This window comes from Corvus moneduloides, chromosome 3 (genome assembly GCF_009650955.1).
Source record: "Corvus moneduloides isolate bCorMon1 chromosome 3, bCorMon1.pri, whole genome shotgun sequence".
Taxonomy (NCBI): Eukaryota; Metazoa; Chordata; class Aves; order Passeriformes; family Corvidae; genus Corvus; species Corvus moneduloides.
The window spans coordinates 110,098,165-110,115,323 of NC_045478.1; the positions used below are offsets into that span (position 1 = coordinate 110,098,165).

General features: G+C 52.2%; 1 protein-coding gene across 10 annotated transcripts in view; it reads right to left on the reverse strand.

Annotated features, from left to right (window-relative positions):
- Nucleotides 1–1,134: 1,134 nt before the first annotated feature.
- Nucleotides 1,135–17,159, reverse strand: part of SLC8A1 (solute carrier family 8 member A1) — a 138,006-nt gene continuing 121,981 nt past the window's right edge. For all 10 annotated transcript variants that reach the window (XM_032103452.1, XM_032103460.1, XM_032103459.1 and 7 more), the window contains 2 exons: nt 15,486–15,761; nt 1,135–13,358 (listed from right to left, as the gene is read on the reverse strand). In XM_032103452.1, the coding sequence (XP_031959343.1) occupies nt 12,982–13,358; nt 15,486–15,761 (653 nt within the window). In that variant the 3' untranslated portion in view covers nt 1,135–12,981. The remainder of the gene's footprint in view (nt 13,359–15,485; nt 15,762–17,159) is intronic.

Genomic DNA, 17,159 nt, shown 5'->3' on the forward strand with positions numbered 1-17,159 from the left:
GACAGCGCTGCGGCTTTCGGGCGCCGCTGGTGACACTCTTGGGGTCACGCTGAGAGCCCCCGAGCGGCTGAAGCTAAAATTAGAATTTCTACCGCACACTTGCCTCTAGCAAGCCTGTTTCCCCCAGTCCTCTGGATCGTTTGCGGGGTGCCGCACCGCACTGCCACTGGCAGCCTCCTCCCCGTGCTACCACCGCCCTTCCCATTGCATTTTCCCCCTTTGGCAGCCTTCAAACCCGAAGCATGCCAACACTAAAGGGAGAAAAAGGAAAAAAAAAAAGGATACGTTTGTGGATGGGATGGGATGGGAATTTTTTTAGCACTAGAAGCTCTGGAAAGAAATTCAATAGCCCAGGACCACAGCTTGTCCTGCTCCAGGAATTCTTTTCTGTGGCCGTGTGTTTCTCACGGTTACTAGACATAAAAAATGAGCAGCGTTTCGTGTGCAACTGCAGCCCGGATTGGAAGAGTGGGGAGAGCACGGTGGGGCTCTCACAGCACGGCTGAGACACCTCGGCGTGGTTCGTGTGCCCGAGACATTTCTGCTGCTCGTGTTCAGGACGATGCGGCAGCTGCGCAGCTGAGCAGGGACCGTGTCTGAGTCTGGCAGGAGTGTTTTAACGATCCCAACAACTGTTTTATTTGGGATTTTAGGCATGGGGGCGGAAATGTCCAGAAATGCTCCAGTCGTCTGCCAGCTGGAGATGGGCTTCTGCGGGTCTGTTCCCCAGCCCGAGCTGTTTCCTGGCCGCACTGTGCTGCTGCCAGTTGTGTCTGCAGGGACCCCCACCCCTCCCTGCCTCCCACCCAGCCTGGGGCACGGCAGAGGTGCGGGGCCTGAGGAAGGCGCTGTGAGGTGCCGGGTCCCCAGAGCGCTGTCGCTGCAGGAGCGTCACGTCTGGCTTGTCATTAATCATCGCCTTCTGCAGTGATAATGGCCCATCCGAGCCAGGAGAGATAATAGCAATAAACAGACATCCCGAATGCCAACTGTCGCTGCTGAAAATTGGTTGTTGCCTCTTGCCGAGGGATAGAAATGTAGCTGAGCCTTGATTGAAAATTGCCGGGGAAGCTGCCTTATCTTACTGCTTTGCCAGATTAAAAAAGCCTCATACATAAGAATAGACCAAATGAATGAAGAATTTACAAACATCTATATTTTGTGTTAGGAATTGTGTTAAAATTAGGAAAACAGCTGAAGACACTGATTTATACAACTGTGACTATTTCAGGCAATGAAGGTTTACACATCACAGTTTAACAAGATAAAAGATCTCCCACAAAATACATAGATGACAGACAACTCATCTGAATTTGACATAACACAGCATCAAGTACACATGTAATGTGATGAACAGTGCCAGGTCATTCCCCAGTTAGGTAACATACAACCTCTTGAATAAGGCAATTCAAATATAACTCTTAATTCAAATCACAACATACCCAGGCAGCATGCAGGGAAAAGTAATTTATTTTGTATATTGGAATGACACAACTTGCAACATGTTTCCATTTTATGTAGTTAGAGCAACAGGATATAAACCATTCAAATAATATATATATATATATATTTATATATATCTCAAGTCAACAGTTGTCTTTACTGGAATAAAGATTATCTGTTTTTGGTAAAAATAAAACTATTTGAATTCACTAATTAACAAAATGCACAGTGATCAGAAACCCAATTCTTCTCACCATTGTCTTCCCTGGCTCGCTTGCGGTTCCCTGTGACGCAGCAGCTGCGCAGCCCCGGATTCAGAGAGCTCTTGCACAGAGGAACAAAGATTCCCTGGCACGTGGTTCCCACGGCTGCAGAGTGTGCCACCCACACCCCACGGACAGCAGTTCTCCCATCACACCCGTCACACCTTATGGCTTGGAAACTGCTTTTCCCATCTCCGTTCCCAATAAAACACACACGTGCCTGACCTAGGGGGAGTCAAAAGTTGAATTGCTTGTGGAAACACATTCACTGGAACAGGGCTTTTATTTCCTTTTTTAACCAGTTAATTCGTCCAGACCTTTATGACCAAGACATTCAAGAAACTGTGAATCTGCTCAGAAGGGAAAAAAGTCTGAGCCAAAAATCTCTTTGAAGTGGTGGAGCCTAACAGACGTGGCTGAGGATTTATTTCCACCGCAGCAGACCTGGGGATCACAGAGGATAATGAAGGCTTTCCCTAGTATTGAAAAGTTCTTTCAAAAGGGAGAAATGAAGAAGGGAAAGAAGATTATTCTCTATAATAAAAAAAAAAAAAAGGTAATTTCTAAAAGACTTGTCTAGGCAGCTTCTCCATGCTAAAAGGCTCTACTTCCCCCTGTTTTAACTGGATACCTGCAGGGACAGATCCTCTTGCTAAAGTATCGTGTCCCCTGGTGGCTGGGTGTCCCCTGCCCTGCCCCCGTGTGAGGAAGGGGACAGATCTGGATGCCAGCAGGATTCCCTGTGCCACTGCTTCAGGGCTGCTGGCAGGTGCGTGGAGGGAATGGCTGAAGCCTCACAAAGCTGTGGGTGAGGGCTCCCCATGTGCCACAGGGCCTATTAAGGGCTAATAAATAAATCATGCCCATAAATTATGAAGAGGCTAAGATTGGATGCAAGGGGATCCAAATGCCCCAAGCCTGGGGATGGGATTCTCGAGAGATTTCTCTCCTTTGGGTAAGCTACACAGCAGCCACAGCAGCAGCAGCCAAGGTCTTCCTGCTGGACAGCTGTCCTAGGCTTCAAAACCCATCTGTCAGCCAGAGGAACTATGGGAGAAACCGATTTTCAGAGTGATTGTTACTGGATCCTGTTTATCACCTTTGCAAAGTTGTCTCGTGCCTCCTTGCTACTCTATTTACTGCTCTAGTAAAAAAATCATTGGAATATTTCTTTGCCCTTAAAGATAAAAAAAAAAAAAAAAAAAATCTTCAAAAGATATGGGGATAAAAGTTCTTTCACAATGACATTCAGAGCAAAAAGAGAGAAACGACATCTTACAGATCATTAGAGAGCTATCTTTGGCAGAATATTTCAAATAAATTATTTTTACAAAGATTTTCTGCAGTCATATATTTATTTTGAATAGTTCACTTTCAGCTATAGGGTTCACTACTCTCTATTGATAGGAAAACACCACAAATATAAAAATATATGAGCTCAGCACAACTTTTAGGCTACCACGACTGTGTCCAATAGTTTCAAAAGTTGTAGATTGATACCACGGAAAATATGAAACAGGTTTTCTAACAGCGTGTGTCGGGTTAGAAGGGCACAGCTCATGGCTGCTGTAAAATACACCAAGGAGGGCAGCTGGGATTGGCGTGGGAAGGAGCTGGAGAAGCCGGATGCTCGGAGCCAGTCTCTGCTGTCACCAGCCGTCTCCCCACAGGGAATTGTCTCTCTCGGACCCCTAAGGCTTAGAGATGTCGTGCTGGGTGGTGGCTGAGGGATATCCTCCCTGGGGAGCAGGTGGCTGACGCCGGGCGTGCTGCGCTGAGAGCTCCCGATGGATCCGGCCGTGCCCGGCCCCGTGCTGTGCCCCGGGAGGGAGGTCGAGTGCGGCCGCTCTTGCTCCCAAAGCCGCCCCCTTTCACCTTCGTGTGGGGAGAACCACCGAGGGAGCCGCAGGCTTTGCCCTCGCACTGTGGCCAGATCCTGCCCCAGACCGTGTCCAGGGCCCAGCAGGATGGTGACTCTGCTGGGACCCCCGCGCCCCAGCCGTGGTGGCCCAACAAGGGGCCTTGCCTGGTCCCAATCTCCCCCTGCAGGAGGTGCCACCGAGTCCACCGAACATTTAGATTTACATATTTTGCTTTGTTTATACAGCATGTACAGAATATACAGCATCGGACAATTATTTCCCAGTAGACTGGAAGTGTCTCCCAAGATGACCTCTTTTATCAACAAATATATATATAAATTGACAGTAATAAAACAGTCGTACCAACAAATATTATGGCTTTTCAAATAGTGTAGCTGCATTGTGCCATTGAATTTGTGAGGAACTGCGACAGAGACAGAGAGACTGGGGGGCTCCAGCTGCTGAGCCCAGGGGCGACCCTCAGCTTGGGGCACAAGGGCTCCGCATCGCTGGGGCAGCGCCAGCTCACGGCACCAAGCACGGCGCAGGTGGCAGAGGGAAGGTGGAGTTGAATTTATGACCCATGCTCTGGTTTCTGTCTCCAGGCAAACCAGTTCTCCTGCAAACTCTCAGCCCAGCTTTGAAATAATTTGGCTCTGTCCAGCTGGGGTCTGCCTGCCCTGTCCCTGGTGGGGGGACCAGGGGGCTGGTTGGGCTGTCAGAGATCTCTCTCTCTCTGTCAAGGTTTGCACAAGATGTCTGTCTGCCCTAGAGCGCCTTGTGGCTGTCGGGGGGACACACACAGGGTGATGGGTGACAGGATGACTGTGGCAGGTGGCTTTGGGTGCGTCAGGAAGGGTGGTTGCAGCCTCCTCCCTGCCTGCCTGCCCCGTGCTGCTCCGGGGGCCACGGGGAGCTCCCCTCGGGCTGCTCAGCAGGGGCACATTGGTGGCTGTCAGAGATTGGTGGCTGTCAGAGGAGACCAGGAAAGTGAGAGCCATTCTTTCTGCAGCACATCCAAAATTCCAGAGGACAACTTGCCTTGGTAGTGCTGTCCCCAGCCACCACCCTGGCATGGGGTGCCCGTGAGGAGAGTCACCACACACCTGCTGCCTGCCTCCCCTCATGGGCTGCATCCAACCACCAGCTGTCCCCCTCACTTCTCAGGCCCAGCGAGCCAGTTTGAGCTCTCTCCCGCCTGCATCCTGCTGTTCCAGGGGACCCTTGGTGTGAGGAATGTCCAGCAACCTTGGGACAGGCTGTGCAGGCAGCTCCCTGCCCGAGTGTCCCTCCACTCCTGAGTGGGATAGTGTGAGAAGCTGCTGACAAGAATTACTGGCAAGAAAAGATGTGTTTCTTTCTGAGATGGTTACTCTAGAAGGAGGAGCAGTTGTTCAAGTGTGTGGAAATTACTTTTGAGAACTGGAGTGGTCACCCAAGCATCAAGATAATTGGGGCACTTCATTACAGCGGAAAATAAATGATGGATCTAAATTACTGCTACTATCTTTTTTTTTTACTAATTCCCATCTCATTTATCTCTCCTCTGAAATATTATGGCCACTCCCTGCAGGCCTCTCTGGCTTATGCTCCCACGAGCAAGCCTGGGGAGCCCAGGTGTCTCCTTTGCCTGTGCCTGCAGGATGCTGAGCTGCGAGCAGCCCCTCCCTCATGGCAGTGATGTGGGGAGCAGCGTGGAGCGAGCACCATGGGGAACCTGCTTGCCTTTGAGGTGGGTGAGGTTTCCCAAGGACTGCTGTGCTCCTGGCAGTCTGACTGCTTTTTGCTGGGGATATCCTGTGGGCTTGTATTTGGGGTGGGAGGTAGAATGTGGTCTGTCTACTCCACGTCCTCTTCTCGCTTGATTAGCGGTGACTTTCACAAGAGGTGAACACCAGGTGTGCCAGAGACCTCTCCGGATAGCCTGGAGGCAGCAGTAGGGATAAAGATGCCCATCTCTGATGAGTGGTGTTCAGGAAGTTCATGATTTGGATTTTACAACCTCATGCCAGGTCTTCTTGGCACAGAGACGCAGGATACAAAGACTGCATTTTACAAAACCCTGTGTTTTGTGGGTTTTGCCAGCATGGCTGTGTGTCTTCCAGCAGGAGCTAGGAATTGTAGGAGAATTCACCACCTTCTGCCCTTCATCCACAAATAAAACTGCTGGATTGCTGAGCAATGTCCTCAACAGGTAGTCTTGAGAGCTGGACTGTGTGCAGAGCTGTGCCTCCTAATGCTTAATGCATTATGGAAAAAAGAAGTAGGACAAGTATTGTCAGGGAAAAAATAAATAACATTTTCTTCCTTGCTAACGCAGTGCCTGTAACGTAAGAGGTATTATTGCCATCTTTTGCTGTCTGGAGCTGCAGAGAGCAGAGCATGTTTCCTGATTAAGAGCAAGACAAGCAGGGCTCCTGCAAGGCTCCCTGCATGGGCACATTTTTCTCAAGAGCTCGCAAGATGAAGGAGGCAACATGGGGCAAGCGAACGAAGACACAAACAGGCACCAGTCCGTTCTCCTTTGAGCAGGGGGAGTTCAGCCAAGGGGCAGCTCATCACAGCCCACGCTGCAAGGAAAGGCCAGGGCAGTGCACAGGGCTGTAGCTGAAGGCAAAGGGCAAGGGAGGCATCTCAGCGTTACGCAGAACAAGGAGAACTCCACTTGTGCACCTCCCTACATCCCTGGGAATCACAAAGCCACTCGTTTGCAAAACCTTTCATTAATGCTCCCAAATAAGCTCTGGGACACGTTTGCACCACTGGGATTCAACCTTGCCCGCGCCAGCACAGCAATTTTACAGGGACTTAGAAATTCTGCACGTTTCCAAGTATCTCTGCAAAGAAGCTCATCTGCCAGAATCTCACACTTCTGCGAGTGAGGAGCCTGCCAGGGCCTGTGGGCTGGGGCAGAGGGGGACACACTCTTGGGGATGGCAGTGCCATGGACATGGCAATTTCCATCAGGCAAACAGAGCAAGGCTGTGCTCCACGCAGGTCTCATCCTGGCATCTGCAAAGAGACTCCTCTGGGCTGGAAATAATGGACGAGAAACAAATCCCACCTGAACAAAGAGGTTGGGAGGTGCAGGGAGAGAGCTCTGCGGCAGTCTCCCATGTCCTGCAAGGGTTTAGGAGCTCTAAGTGTGGATAAGCATCCCAAGCCATTGCAACTTGCTCTACTTAAACTCTGCCCATTTTAAGCAAGGGCAGGAAAGTCTTGAACCCCCAGGTAAAGCAAATCAGCTTGTTTTGGAAATGTCAAGGCAGGTTTGGGTTGGGGAGTGGAGTTGGAGCATCTGTAGGACTCGATAATGGAAATTCCACCAAAAATGTTTAATCTGCCACAGACTCATGAGCAAGGGGCAGTGGCACAATAAAAACTGTGCCTGCAGGTAGTGGCTGTGCCTGTGCCTGGGTGATGAATGGGAGGGGCTCAGCATGCCGGGGTTTTTGTGGAAGTTTGCCTGCTCCTTGGTTTGTAGGGGCTCAAGTCCAGCCTTGAGATACAGACAGCAAGGCTGAGCTAACAAGAATAATTTTTCGGTGCAGTGAGAAAAGGAAAGTGTCCCACACAGGAATGCCCCAGCCGTGGGGCAGGAGGGACAGAGAATGCTTCTCTGCAGGGAGCTTGGGAGAAGATGGCATGTGAAAAGGCTTCACAGGGGAGGCAAGCACAGAGCAAGCCCCAGGCTGGACTGTCACTGTGCATAGACAGTGATTTTGGGACCTCGGGATGGCTCAAGGCAGAACCTGGAGGACCCCAGCACCAGGTGGGGTCACTAATGGTGCATCACTAATGGTCCTTCCCATTGCCACCTGAACTGGGGTGGGGCTGCATACAGGGAGGAGCAGAAAGCTTTCCTGGTGCAGTACGACAGGCTGAGGGCTGCTCTGAATCAAAGGAGATAAAAATACTGTCCGGGATTGGTGCCTCTGGACAGCCAAAAAGCTGTCCAGGGGCCAAAAAAGCCAAAAAAGGAGGTTGTGCTATACCTGTGCAGAAATTGAGGTGCATGTCCATGCCCATGGCAGCCAGGGCAGGGGACATGCTGTGGCAGTGCTTGAGACAAGGTTTCCAGATCTGGGTGGCACCCCATGGCACTTGTCCCTTCCTGGTGCCCTCCAATGCAGGGCATCCCCCCCAGCTCCAGCAGTGCTCCACAGCACCTGCTTTGGGAACAGTGGGTGCCCCAGTGCTCTCTTCCACACTTCTAATGAGGGCAGCCCCAAGCTGGCATTCCCTTTGGGAAAGGGGAAGGAGCCAAGGGAGGGTGCAGAGACTGCAGGAGAAGGGGGTGAACCACCCTGGGGGCACTGGGTCCCAGGGGCAGGACTGGCTGTTCTCAAGATGCTCCAGAGAGAGAGAGCAAGACCCTGTGGAGACTCCTTGGATGCTCTCAGGGACATACCACAAGCAGAAAATCCTGCTAGTAGCAGCAAGCTCCTGTCTATCTTTGCTGATAACAGCTCCTACTTGGCCAGGCAGGCCCCTTTCCCTCAAAGTGTCCCTTCCCTCTGTGTGAGGGGTGCTGCTGGCTGGCAAGAGGTTCTTGGCACCTCCAGTTCCAACAGCAGAAAGGCTCAAGTCCTTAAAAGGTGAGGAATCTCACTGTATTTATTGTCCCTTGGTGCTTTTTGCAAGAATACGGACGTCTCTGGATGCTTTCCTGCGCTAGTCAATTTTTTACAAGATAAACAGGCTATTCCACAGCTGTGCTGAGCATGTGTAGAGGCATCAGTAGGTGGTCACTGCATGCTCAGAGAGGCCAGAGAGGTTCCTGGTGCTCTGCAAACACATTTCTCCAGATGGGCTTGGGTGCCAAAGCCTACAGAAAATAACGCAGGGCTTTGTCTTGGAATTAGAGCATCCAGCGTTAAGTTTTCTGTCACTTTCCGGCTATGCCCAGCTCTGTCCCTCCAGGGACGTAGCTGAACCTCCTCCTGCATTATGTATATGGCCACCAATGCCGACGATTCTTACCCGAGAATTTAAAAATAGCTGTAACAATAACACAGGGGCTCTGGTTCTCCAGTCCCTGCCCGTAGCAGAAATAGTGCAGCCAGTTCACAGCCAGGCTCGTGACCACGGCGGCCTCAAGGCCCCCCTTCTCCCCTCTGTCCTGTCAGGGAGCAGGGATGAAGATGCACTAATGACTCTTGCGATCACCCCTCGCCCCAGAGGCATCACAGGCTGCCTGGAGCGGGGTGGCACAGGGGCAGGAGCCTTGTTGGGTTGGAGATGAGGGAGTCACACCTCGGGATGGAGCTGTTCCTGTGCTGCCCTGGCACAGGTGGTGGTTTGGGTGGGCCCAGCCATGAGGCACTGCAGAGCTGCGGCTCTTTCCTGTTTGCGCCTTTTCCGAGCGTTCAGGTTGTGACGGGGATTCGCCTCCACTCCCGCTGAGCCCTGACGAGCTGGGAATATGGTTTGTCCAAGATGGTTAGCGCTGTCACGAGTGTGTTCCTTCTGCTTGTCCTCAAGTGCTTGGCAGCAGCCTGTGGAGTCATTTGGGTGCCTGTCTCTGAATGGCCTTTGCACATGGACACGTGGTGCATCCTTTTCCATGGAAAGGTTTGCCTTTGGCTGGTGGGGTGATGAGAGGGGATGAGAGCAAATGGGGCAGATGGATGGAGGCCGAGGATTTGAACTGCTGCTTCTGGCAACATCCATAAACCCAGGCCTTTATCAGAGATGCTCGATGTTCTGCCCACGTGAGGGAGGGTGGGGAGGCTGGATGAGGAAGAGGTGGGCGAGTTCTGGCATGAGACAGGGGATCCAGGGAGCTGAGCTGTGACAAGGCGTGACTGTGCTGGGGACTGTGCTTCCTCCTGCTGCACCCCAGCACTGCCAGCCAGTGCCAGTGTCTCCTGGGGGAGGGCAGTTCTCTTCTCCCTTTGGAGAGCGTGGTTTAAGGAGGAGACTGTGCACAAGAGCAGGCCTGGTACCCTCGGGAACGCTGGGGCACCCTTGGGAACATGGGGGCTTGGGGCTCCCCCTTGCTGCTCCCCCATGACCCCTCCATGAGCCACTGGGCACGCAACACATCACACAATGCACATCCTTGTTAGAGATGCCCAAAAGTACACAGTGGGCAGAGAGCAACTACATCAACAGGGCTGGTGTTTAGCCTGTGATTTAAGCCTTGTCCTAAGCAAGCACTGCTTGCTTTTCCCTTTGGAAAGCTCTGTGAGCAGAACAGTTATTCACTGTCTGCTAACCTGAGTGGCTACACAAGTCCCATTTGACTTGTTAATTACTTCAGCGATGGCAATTCATTCTGAAGAAGCAAATGATGAGGGGGAAATACCAAGATCACCTTTCAGCAGATGCAATTACTGGGTCAGAAGAGCTGCTTTGCTTTTACAATCCGCTGTCTGGAAAAGCACACGGACATCGCTGGCCACGCTCTCTGTGGCTTGGGGAGTGTTGAAGGCAGTGCTTGCCTGGGACCCATCTCCAGAGCTGGTGATTGAGTTCAGCTGTCAGAGCAGGACCTCCCAAGCGTTGCAGGGAGGGTTTATCTGGGGACAGCTCAACAGATGCTGGATGAAACACAGGGAGGAGCAACATGGCTGGGCATGGGGAGACTTTTCTCCTCCTCAGTGCTGGCTGAGCTGTGTCGAGGCACATGGGTCTGAAACGGCCCACGGCACCTGGACTGGGGCATGGGCAGGCACCTCTTGAGAGCAGCCCAGCCTCGTGGGGTGTCTCAGATCTGCTTTGGCACCCATGGACCCTGTCCTGGTAATGCATCTTGTGCATTCTCCCTCATAGTTAGCTCATGGCTTAACCCAGCACAGGTCACTGTGAGGCTGCAGCAGGAGCAGTTCTATAGAAGACACAAGCAGAAAGAGCTGCTCGGTACCTTGGGGGCACACCCACGGCTCTCCCCAAGCCTAGGGCAAGCCAACACTGGCCAGAGATGCAGCACAGGAGCAGCTCCTGGCCCCAGGAGGGTGGGTTGCCCTGCAGCTTTGTCCCTGGGTGGTTTCCTGCATCCCCCTGAGCATGGAGTGGGCTGTGAGCCCCAGCTGCACCGCAGCACGCACCGAGCCTGAGGCACCATGGAGATGGAGCGGGAGGAAGGGCATGAGATGGGGCAGGAGCGGCTGTGCCAAGGCACCACTGCCCCTGTCAGTGGCAGAAACACGGTGAAGGCAAGCCAATGAGTCAAGGAGAGATGGGTACAAAGGGGAAACAACTGGACGGGAGAGAAGGGTTTTCCATAGAGAATATGCAGGAGCAGTACTGGATCCATCAGGAATCATTACAAACTTTATTTCTCTGTGCATTGTGTACCATTGATAAGGATCATCACAATTAGTGGACTCACTGCCTATAGTGGTGGGCAATACACACAAAGAAAAAAAATGAAGCCAAACAGATGAAAATGAAATCATTGTACATAAAGGTAATCACAAACCTGAACAACCTGCACCTGTGTTTGATTTTTTCCCCAAAACAATGAGAAACAAAAAAGAAAAACCCCAAAACAAATCAAAAGTGAAAAAAGGCTCGAGAAGAAAAAAAAAACCCCACAACTTCATATTCCTAGAGAAAACCTTACAGCAGGTTAATTAAAATTTCCAAAGATAGTTCAAAATGAGTACAGATACCCCCAGCCAGCTGGTTATGGTACAAGCATCAGACATGGTTTTCAGCTGAGTGGGAAGAGCTCACCACAGACATGCAGGCTGGGAGTTTGCCTGGCTGCAGCATCAGGGAGCCAGGCAAAGGGCATGGGGTGAGAAGATATCTCTCAACACCAGTGCCCAGTGCCTCCCCTGTGCTGTGCCCTGGGGAGCTCTACACCCACATTTCCCTGGCTCGACTCTCTACCCCAGCCTGCACTCCTGGCTACAGGGGAGTGATGCTGAGTTACACCTCCCTGTCTCATCCTGTCCAGTGATTTTGGATTTGGAGAGTGCAAAACACAGCCTTTTCCTGGGGGGATGCTTCCCGGTCACACTCAGTGGAGTGGGAGATCTCGTACAGCCCTTCAGCCCTTACCTTGGATTATTCTGCCTCCAAATGGCTGTGGGAAAAGACCAGCTTTGGGGACCGGTCCTGATGGCTTAACACTCAGAAACGGGCTGTCACTACACCTCTGGGGATACAGGGAATAGCAGGGGGCCAAGGGCTTTGAGGCAGCCACCGACTCGAAAGGCAGAAGCACGTGAGGTGCTGGGAGTCAGCCAGGCTTGCTCCCCTCAGACTGCTCACCCCACTCGGGCTCCCTGGGACCTCGTGTAAAACCTCCTGTGGACAGAGGAGGCCTTCACACTGGCTTCAGCTCATCAGAGGACCCCATCCACAGAGCTGGGCAGGGCCTGCAGTCTCTGGGGTGCGGGCTTTCCTCTCCTAAAAACCTCCAGCTGCATGGCTGTTATTGCTTCTCACGGACCCATGCCACAAGCAGTAAGTGGGGACAGCTTTCCATCCTTTCCGCCCCCGCTGAGAGGAAACAAACAAACAAACAAGCAAAACCCTATGGCAAAACCGAACTAACTAAAAATAAATAAAACCCAGTGAAAAGAAAATGCTTGTAATCTGCAATGCTCAACCCACATGGTTGGAAGGACTACCGCTATAGGATGCTATATACAGATAGATTTCATTTCATTCATGCAAATGTTACAAGTACCACGACAGCATGCCCGAGGAGGCGGAGGAGTGGGAGGAAGGCTCCCGCCGCTCCGCGCAGCCTCGGCTTGGGACACCGGACACGAGGCTGCGGCTGTGCACCCCCAAAGCATGGACAGGGAAAGGTGAGGGGCATGTGGGTGGGAAATGCTAGTTGTACACACGCCAAAACGAAACAAAAAAACCAACCCCAAATCAATGACAAAAACGGTTTGTGTTCTATCCTTAGAAAGCTCCCAGCTTCCCCTTGTCTTCAGTTCGGTCTCTTGCTCCTCTCCAACAGGGCCAGAGGGCCTGTTCCCAAGTGGTGAAGGCAGCTGGATGGCGGTGGGAGATCAGAACCCTTGCTTTCCTCTCCATCCCTTGCCCACTGCTCTGTTTCTCACCAGCTACTCTGGCCTTCCTCACACCGACGCACCCCGGTCGCCATCACATCCGTCTTCCCGGGGGCCGGCGGGTGGGAGTCAGCGACGGGAAGGGGCTCGGTGGCCATCGGCCGCTCCTGTTGGTCGAGTTGCAGAAAGGGCCCTGCCCCTGGCTCCTGGCTGGGGCTGCTGCCTGGGGAGGGGTCCTGCTGGCTTTGGGGTCCTGCCTAGTTCAAAGGATGCTCCAAAGCCGCTTTCTATCAGCAGGTGTGTGAACATGGCAAATCTCTTTTATTCTTTCTCTGTTCATTATACACAGCTTTATATCTATATCTATACCTATATATCACTCTATATAGATATATATAGATATACACATATTTACTATCTCTGATTGTCCCTTTAGAAGCCCTTTATGTGGCAGTAGGCTTCCAGAGATGAGAAGAATATGTACAAGAGCCAGAGGAGGATAAAGAGTGAGGACGTGAGCAGCTTGGAAGTCCGCGGCCCGCCCAGCTCACCTCCAATCTCGGGTCTCCGCCGGTAGAGCAGCACTCCCACACTGATAAAAGCAAAAATGGTGAAGAGGGTGACGGAGAAGGCCAGCGTGCCAGGGGAGACTTGGAAGGCTTGTCCGTGCGCCGCGTGGTAGATGGCTGCGATGGACCAGGCCACCCCAATGCCCAGGAAAACATTCACAGCGTTGCTCCCGGTGACGTTCCCGATGGAGGCGTCCGCGTACTGGTCCTGCGTTGCTGCTACTTTGCTGGCAAATGTGTCTGCAAAGGAAAGATGGGGAGAAACCCTCAGGAAGCACCCAGGAGAAGAGGGCAGTTAGGGACAAATGTCAATGGCAACACCTGGGGAAAGAAAATAATGGGTAAGGGGATAGGGTACAGCCCCTTCTAATGGAATTTCCAAGGAGCCAGGGGACTATCTGGTTCTTCTGGACCATCAGCATCCAGAAATGCACAGGGGGGAAACCTCAATGTTCAGACATACAGGGCTTCCCCCAGTGTGGCCTCTAGCACCTTTTGCCTCCCTGAAGTCCAGTGCCTTGTGCAGACCCTGGCACTTTGGTAAGCCAGCAGTCATCCTCCATCCCTTGGGAAGAAAAACCATGTGGGTGGTGCATGCTTGCCCAGGTGCTGTGCCAGCTTCAATACCAGTGACAAAACCTGGCTGGCCTTTTAAATGGAAAACCTTGTGTCAGGCAGACCAGCATGATGCTGCTCTGCACCACAGGGAAGTGCTGATTTTATATCCAAACCCACTCTGGATCTGCAGGGGGAAGGAAGAGCAGGAGGGATCAGCCCGTGGATTTGTCCAGGTGAGCACTCTCAGCTAACAATGAGAAGATGAGTCCTGAACATATCTGCACTCCCAGATCACCTCGGGCATAGGCAGCCCAGGGTGGCTCAGGAAAAGAAAACAACAAGGTCATATTTTACATTTTTTAATTCTACAGAATTTCCTTTCTGCTCCTCCCCAGCGGGCTCCAAGGTGAGACAGTGAGGTGCAGCCTGGCACAAAGATCCAGTTCCAAAGGACAGGAGGGGATGGGCACATATAAGCACAGCGAGAGGGTCCATTTGCAGCAAAGAAATCAAAAGTCTGCTTCATTTTTTAAAAAAAAGCTGCCATGGAAATGCACCTGATTGCTAAGGGAAGGAAAGGGCCTTGATTATGGTGCAGTAATGGACTTCTGGGACAGTGCTGATGCCTCCGTGGCTCCGCAGCTGCCACTGGAGAGAAGGGATGAGTGTGGAAACAACCACATGCACTTCTGCAAGCTTGAGCAGTGATTTCAGTGCAGGGAAGGCCCCTGTCAGTGTTGATTTCTCTGCACTCTCTTCTGGTGCCTGCCCATCTCCTGGAAAGCAGGGGTGGAGGAGCCCAACCAGCACCCAGCTAACACAGCACGGCCTGGGAGCCAACTGAAACAAGAGTAGCCCAATGTATTCTAAAAAAGAACTTCTTCGATGCCACCTTATGTCGGCAAAGGCAGGAGGGAAGATTTTCACTGTCAAAGGTGTGAAGAAGCCCTGCAAACCTTCTGCCTAAAGCCTCTAGTGCCAGAGGTCTAAAAAATGCTCCTTCTTCTGTACCTTGCCCCAGATCTGTTCTTCCTTTTGGTACTGCTGCTTCTTTTCTTTGCCTTTGGTAGCATTAGGACAATTTCAGGATCTTTGAGCATCTGAGTGCTGATAACTGGAAGTTTGAAGGTGGTGAGGGAATGTGTGACCGATGCAAGGGCTGGTTGAGCTGGGTCAGAGCCCCTTGTCCAGGAACCAGGCTCTGCCTGCCCAGCACAGCCCATGGGAGAAGGTGAGTGAAAGGCACAGGCTCTCTTACACAAGCTGATGAGGGAATCCCCAGAGCTTCACAAGTTGCATTTCAAGCAGCTCCCCCGGCTCAGCAACCTCACCATGATCCATCTGAACCTGGTCTCACACAAAGGTGTCCATGCTGGAAAGCATGCCCTGAGTATGGACTAGCACTTAACTCACCTGGGAGCAAGGTTAAAGCACCAGATGCTTGAAGTGCAGGACTGCCAACGCAGGCAGCATTTTAACCAAAGACCAACTCCGACTCTGAAAGTGGATACCACGGAGACTGCCCACAGAAAAAGATACTTCACAGTCTTTGCAGTGGGAAGGTCCTTGAAATAATTCCCACAGAACTGAATCCACATCGCGGTTCTGCCCTTCCAGCCCATCTGAGACTGAAAACCGATTTCCACATAGAGCTCAAACCTGTGCTCCAGGATCCTGCAGAGCACAGCTCTCCCAGCCCAAACCCAAACCCAAACCCCAGCCCAAACCCAAACCCAAACCCAAGCCCAAACCCAAGCCCCAGCCTGGGTGGAGATGGACCTTCACAACAAGCCCCGTGGTTGTGCTTACCTGGCACCGATGTCCCCAGTGCGACGAACACGACTGCAGTGACCGAGTCCTTCAAGCCGATGGTGCAGCCAAAGTGGGATGCCAGGTCACCAATGAAAGCTGTCAGGAGGCCAATCATGAGGATGGAGACAACGAAGCAAGCCCAGCCATTCCAGTAGTCTGTCGGGGGCACGAAGGCAAAAAGGACCTTCCAGAAGACGGTCAGAAAGTGCATCACGTAGTCGAAGCAGGAGGGCAGCTTCTCCTCCCCACATTCATCGTCATCATCATCTTCCCCTGGAAAAAACCAGCAGTGCCTGATCAGACCTACCCATCTTGGGGAGATTGGGCAAAACTCCTGTGCATACTGCAGCCCCCAAAATGCTGTGTCTCATGATTTGGGCCCTGCAGGCCTTGACTTCCAAATATCTTGTTTGCTGGGCAACCGTCAGAGTGGCTCAATGGCCTTTCCTTGGCCCTTCCCACAGCACAGAGAGACACCCCAGAGGCAATGGTTTAAAAATCCACCTGCACGCCAGAAAGTGCAGAGCCTTGTGCCAGCACCTCCACCTGAGTTTAACCATCAGATGCCTTCTGGGACTCAGCCCTTGCTCAAGACCCCTTGGCCCAGAAGATGTGGGAAATAACCAACCTCGTGCTGGCTGGAGCTGACTCGGGCAGGAGAACCTGCCAAGAACAACTCTTGCCTCATGGAGACTCCCCCAAGGAAGCCCCTTTTGAACTGCTTTGAGCTGCTTTCCACAAGTGCCTCCGATTGCTTCCAGCTCTCTGGAAAGGCAGCTGCTTTTGATGGCTGCTGAGCTGCTCTGGCACTTCACCTTACCTTTGCTGCAAACCAGGATCCAGTCATGGATTTTTGCCTGCCCTAAAGCCTCCCTGGTCAATCACTGCTGGCTGTCCTTCCCTGCTGCACTTCCCTGCCCCTTCACAGGCTTCCCTATGAGCTCTGGTTGCCCGTTCCTTGGTGTCTGGTCTGACCTAGGTAAGTGGGCACTCCCTTTCCTGCTCCAGGCACTGGCACCTCACCTGTCTCTGCAACACCACTTGGCATCCAGCCTACAGGGAGTCCCCACGGTGTGGGGCTGACCCCACTAGAGAACCCACTGGGGCTGGTGACCCCTTGTCTGACTCCTGCAGCTCTAAGGAGCCATCTGGAGAGGCTGCTGGCCAGCCTGTGCCCTGGGCAGGCTGCATGGCAAACGTGGGGCTTTCCCAGCCTGGCACAGCGCACAGTGTCACTGCTGTGGCATAGTCAAAAACTCCTCCTGCTCACACTGGAACCACTCCCAGACTTGAAGGGGAGGTGACATTTTTCCAACTAAGTCAGTGGGAGCCTTCCTGCTGCCCTCAAGGAACAAGGATGAGTTTCTAAGTCACGAATGTTGGGGATTCCAAGGCCACTGCAAGTTGTGTTAAAGACATCCCTTGCACTTTGGTGATTTTCCATGTCCTTGATGCTTTTTTTTTTCCCACCAAGGATGTGGACCACCAGGTCTCCCAGCATGGCTGTTGGAAGAAGCTCCTTACCAATGGGAAGATGCAAGCTTTGAGCTTCAAACTCACTATGGCAGGAACAGCACCTAATCAGTGTTATTATTTTGGCAGATACAAATACCTATTCCTGTGCATTGTTGTGAAGACAAAGAACAGTTTTCCAGACTGGAAAGCCTATTC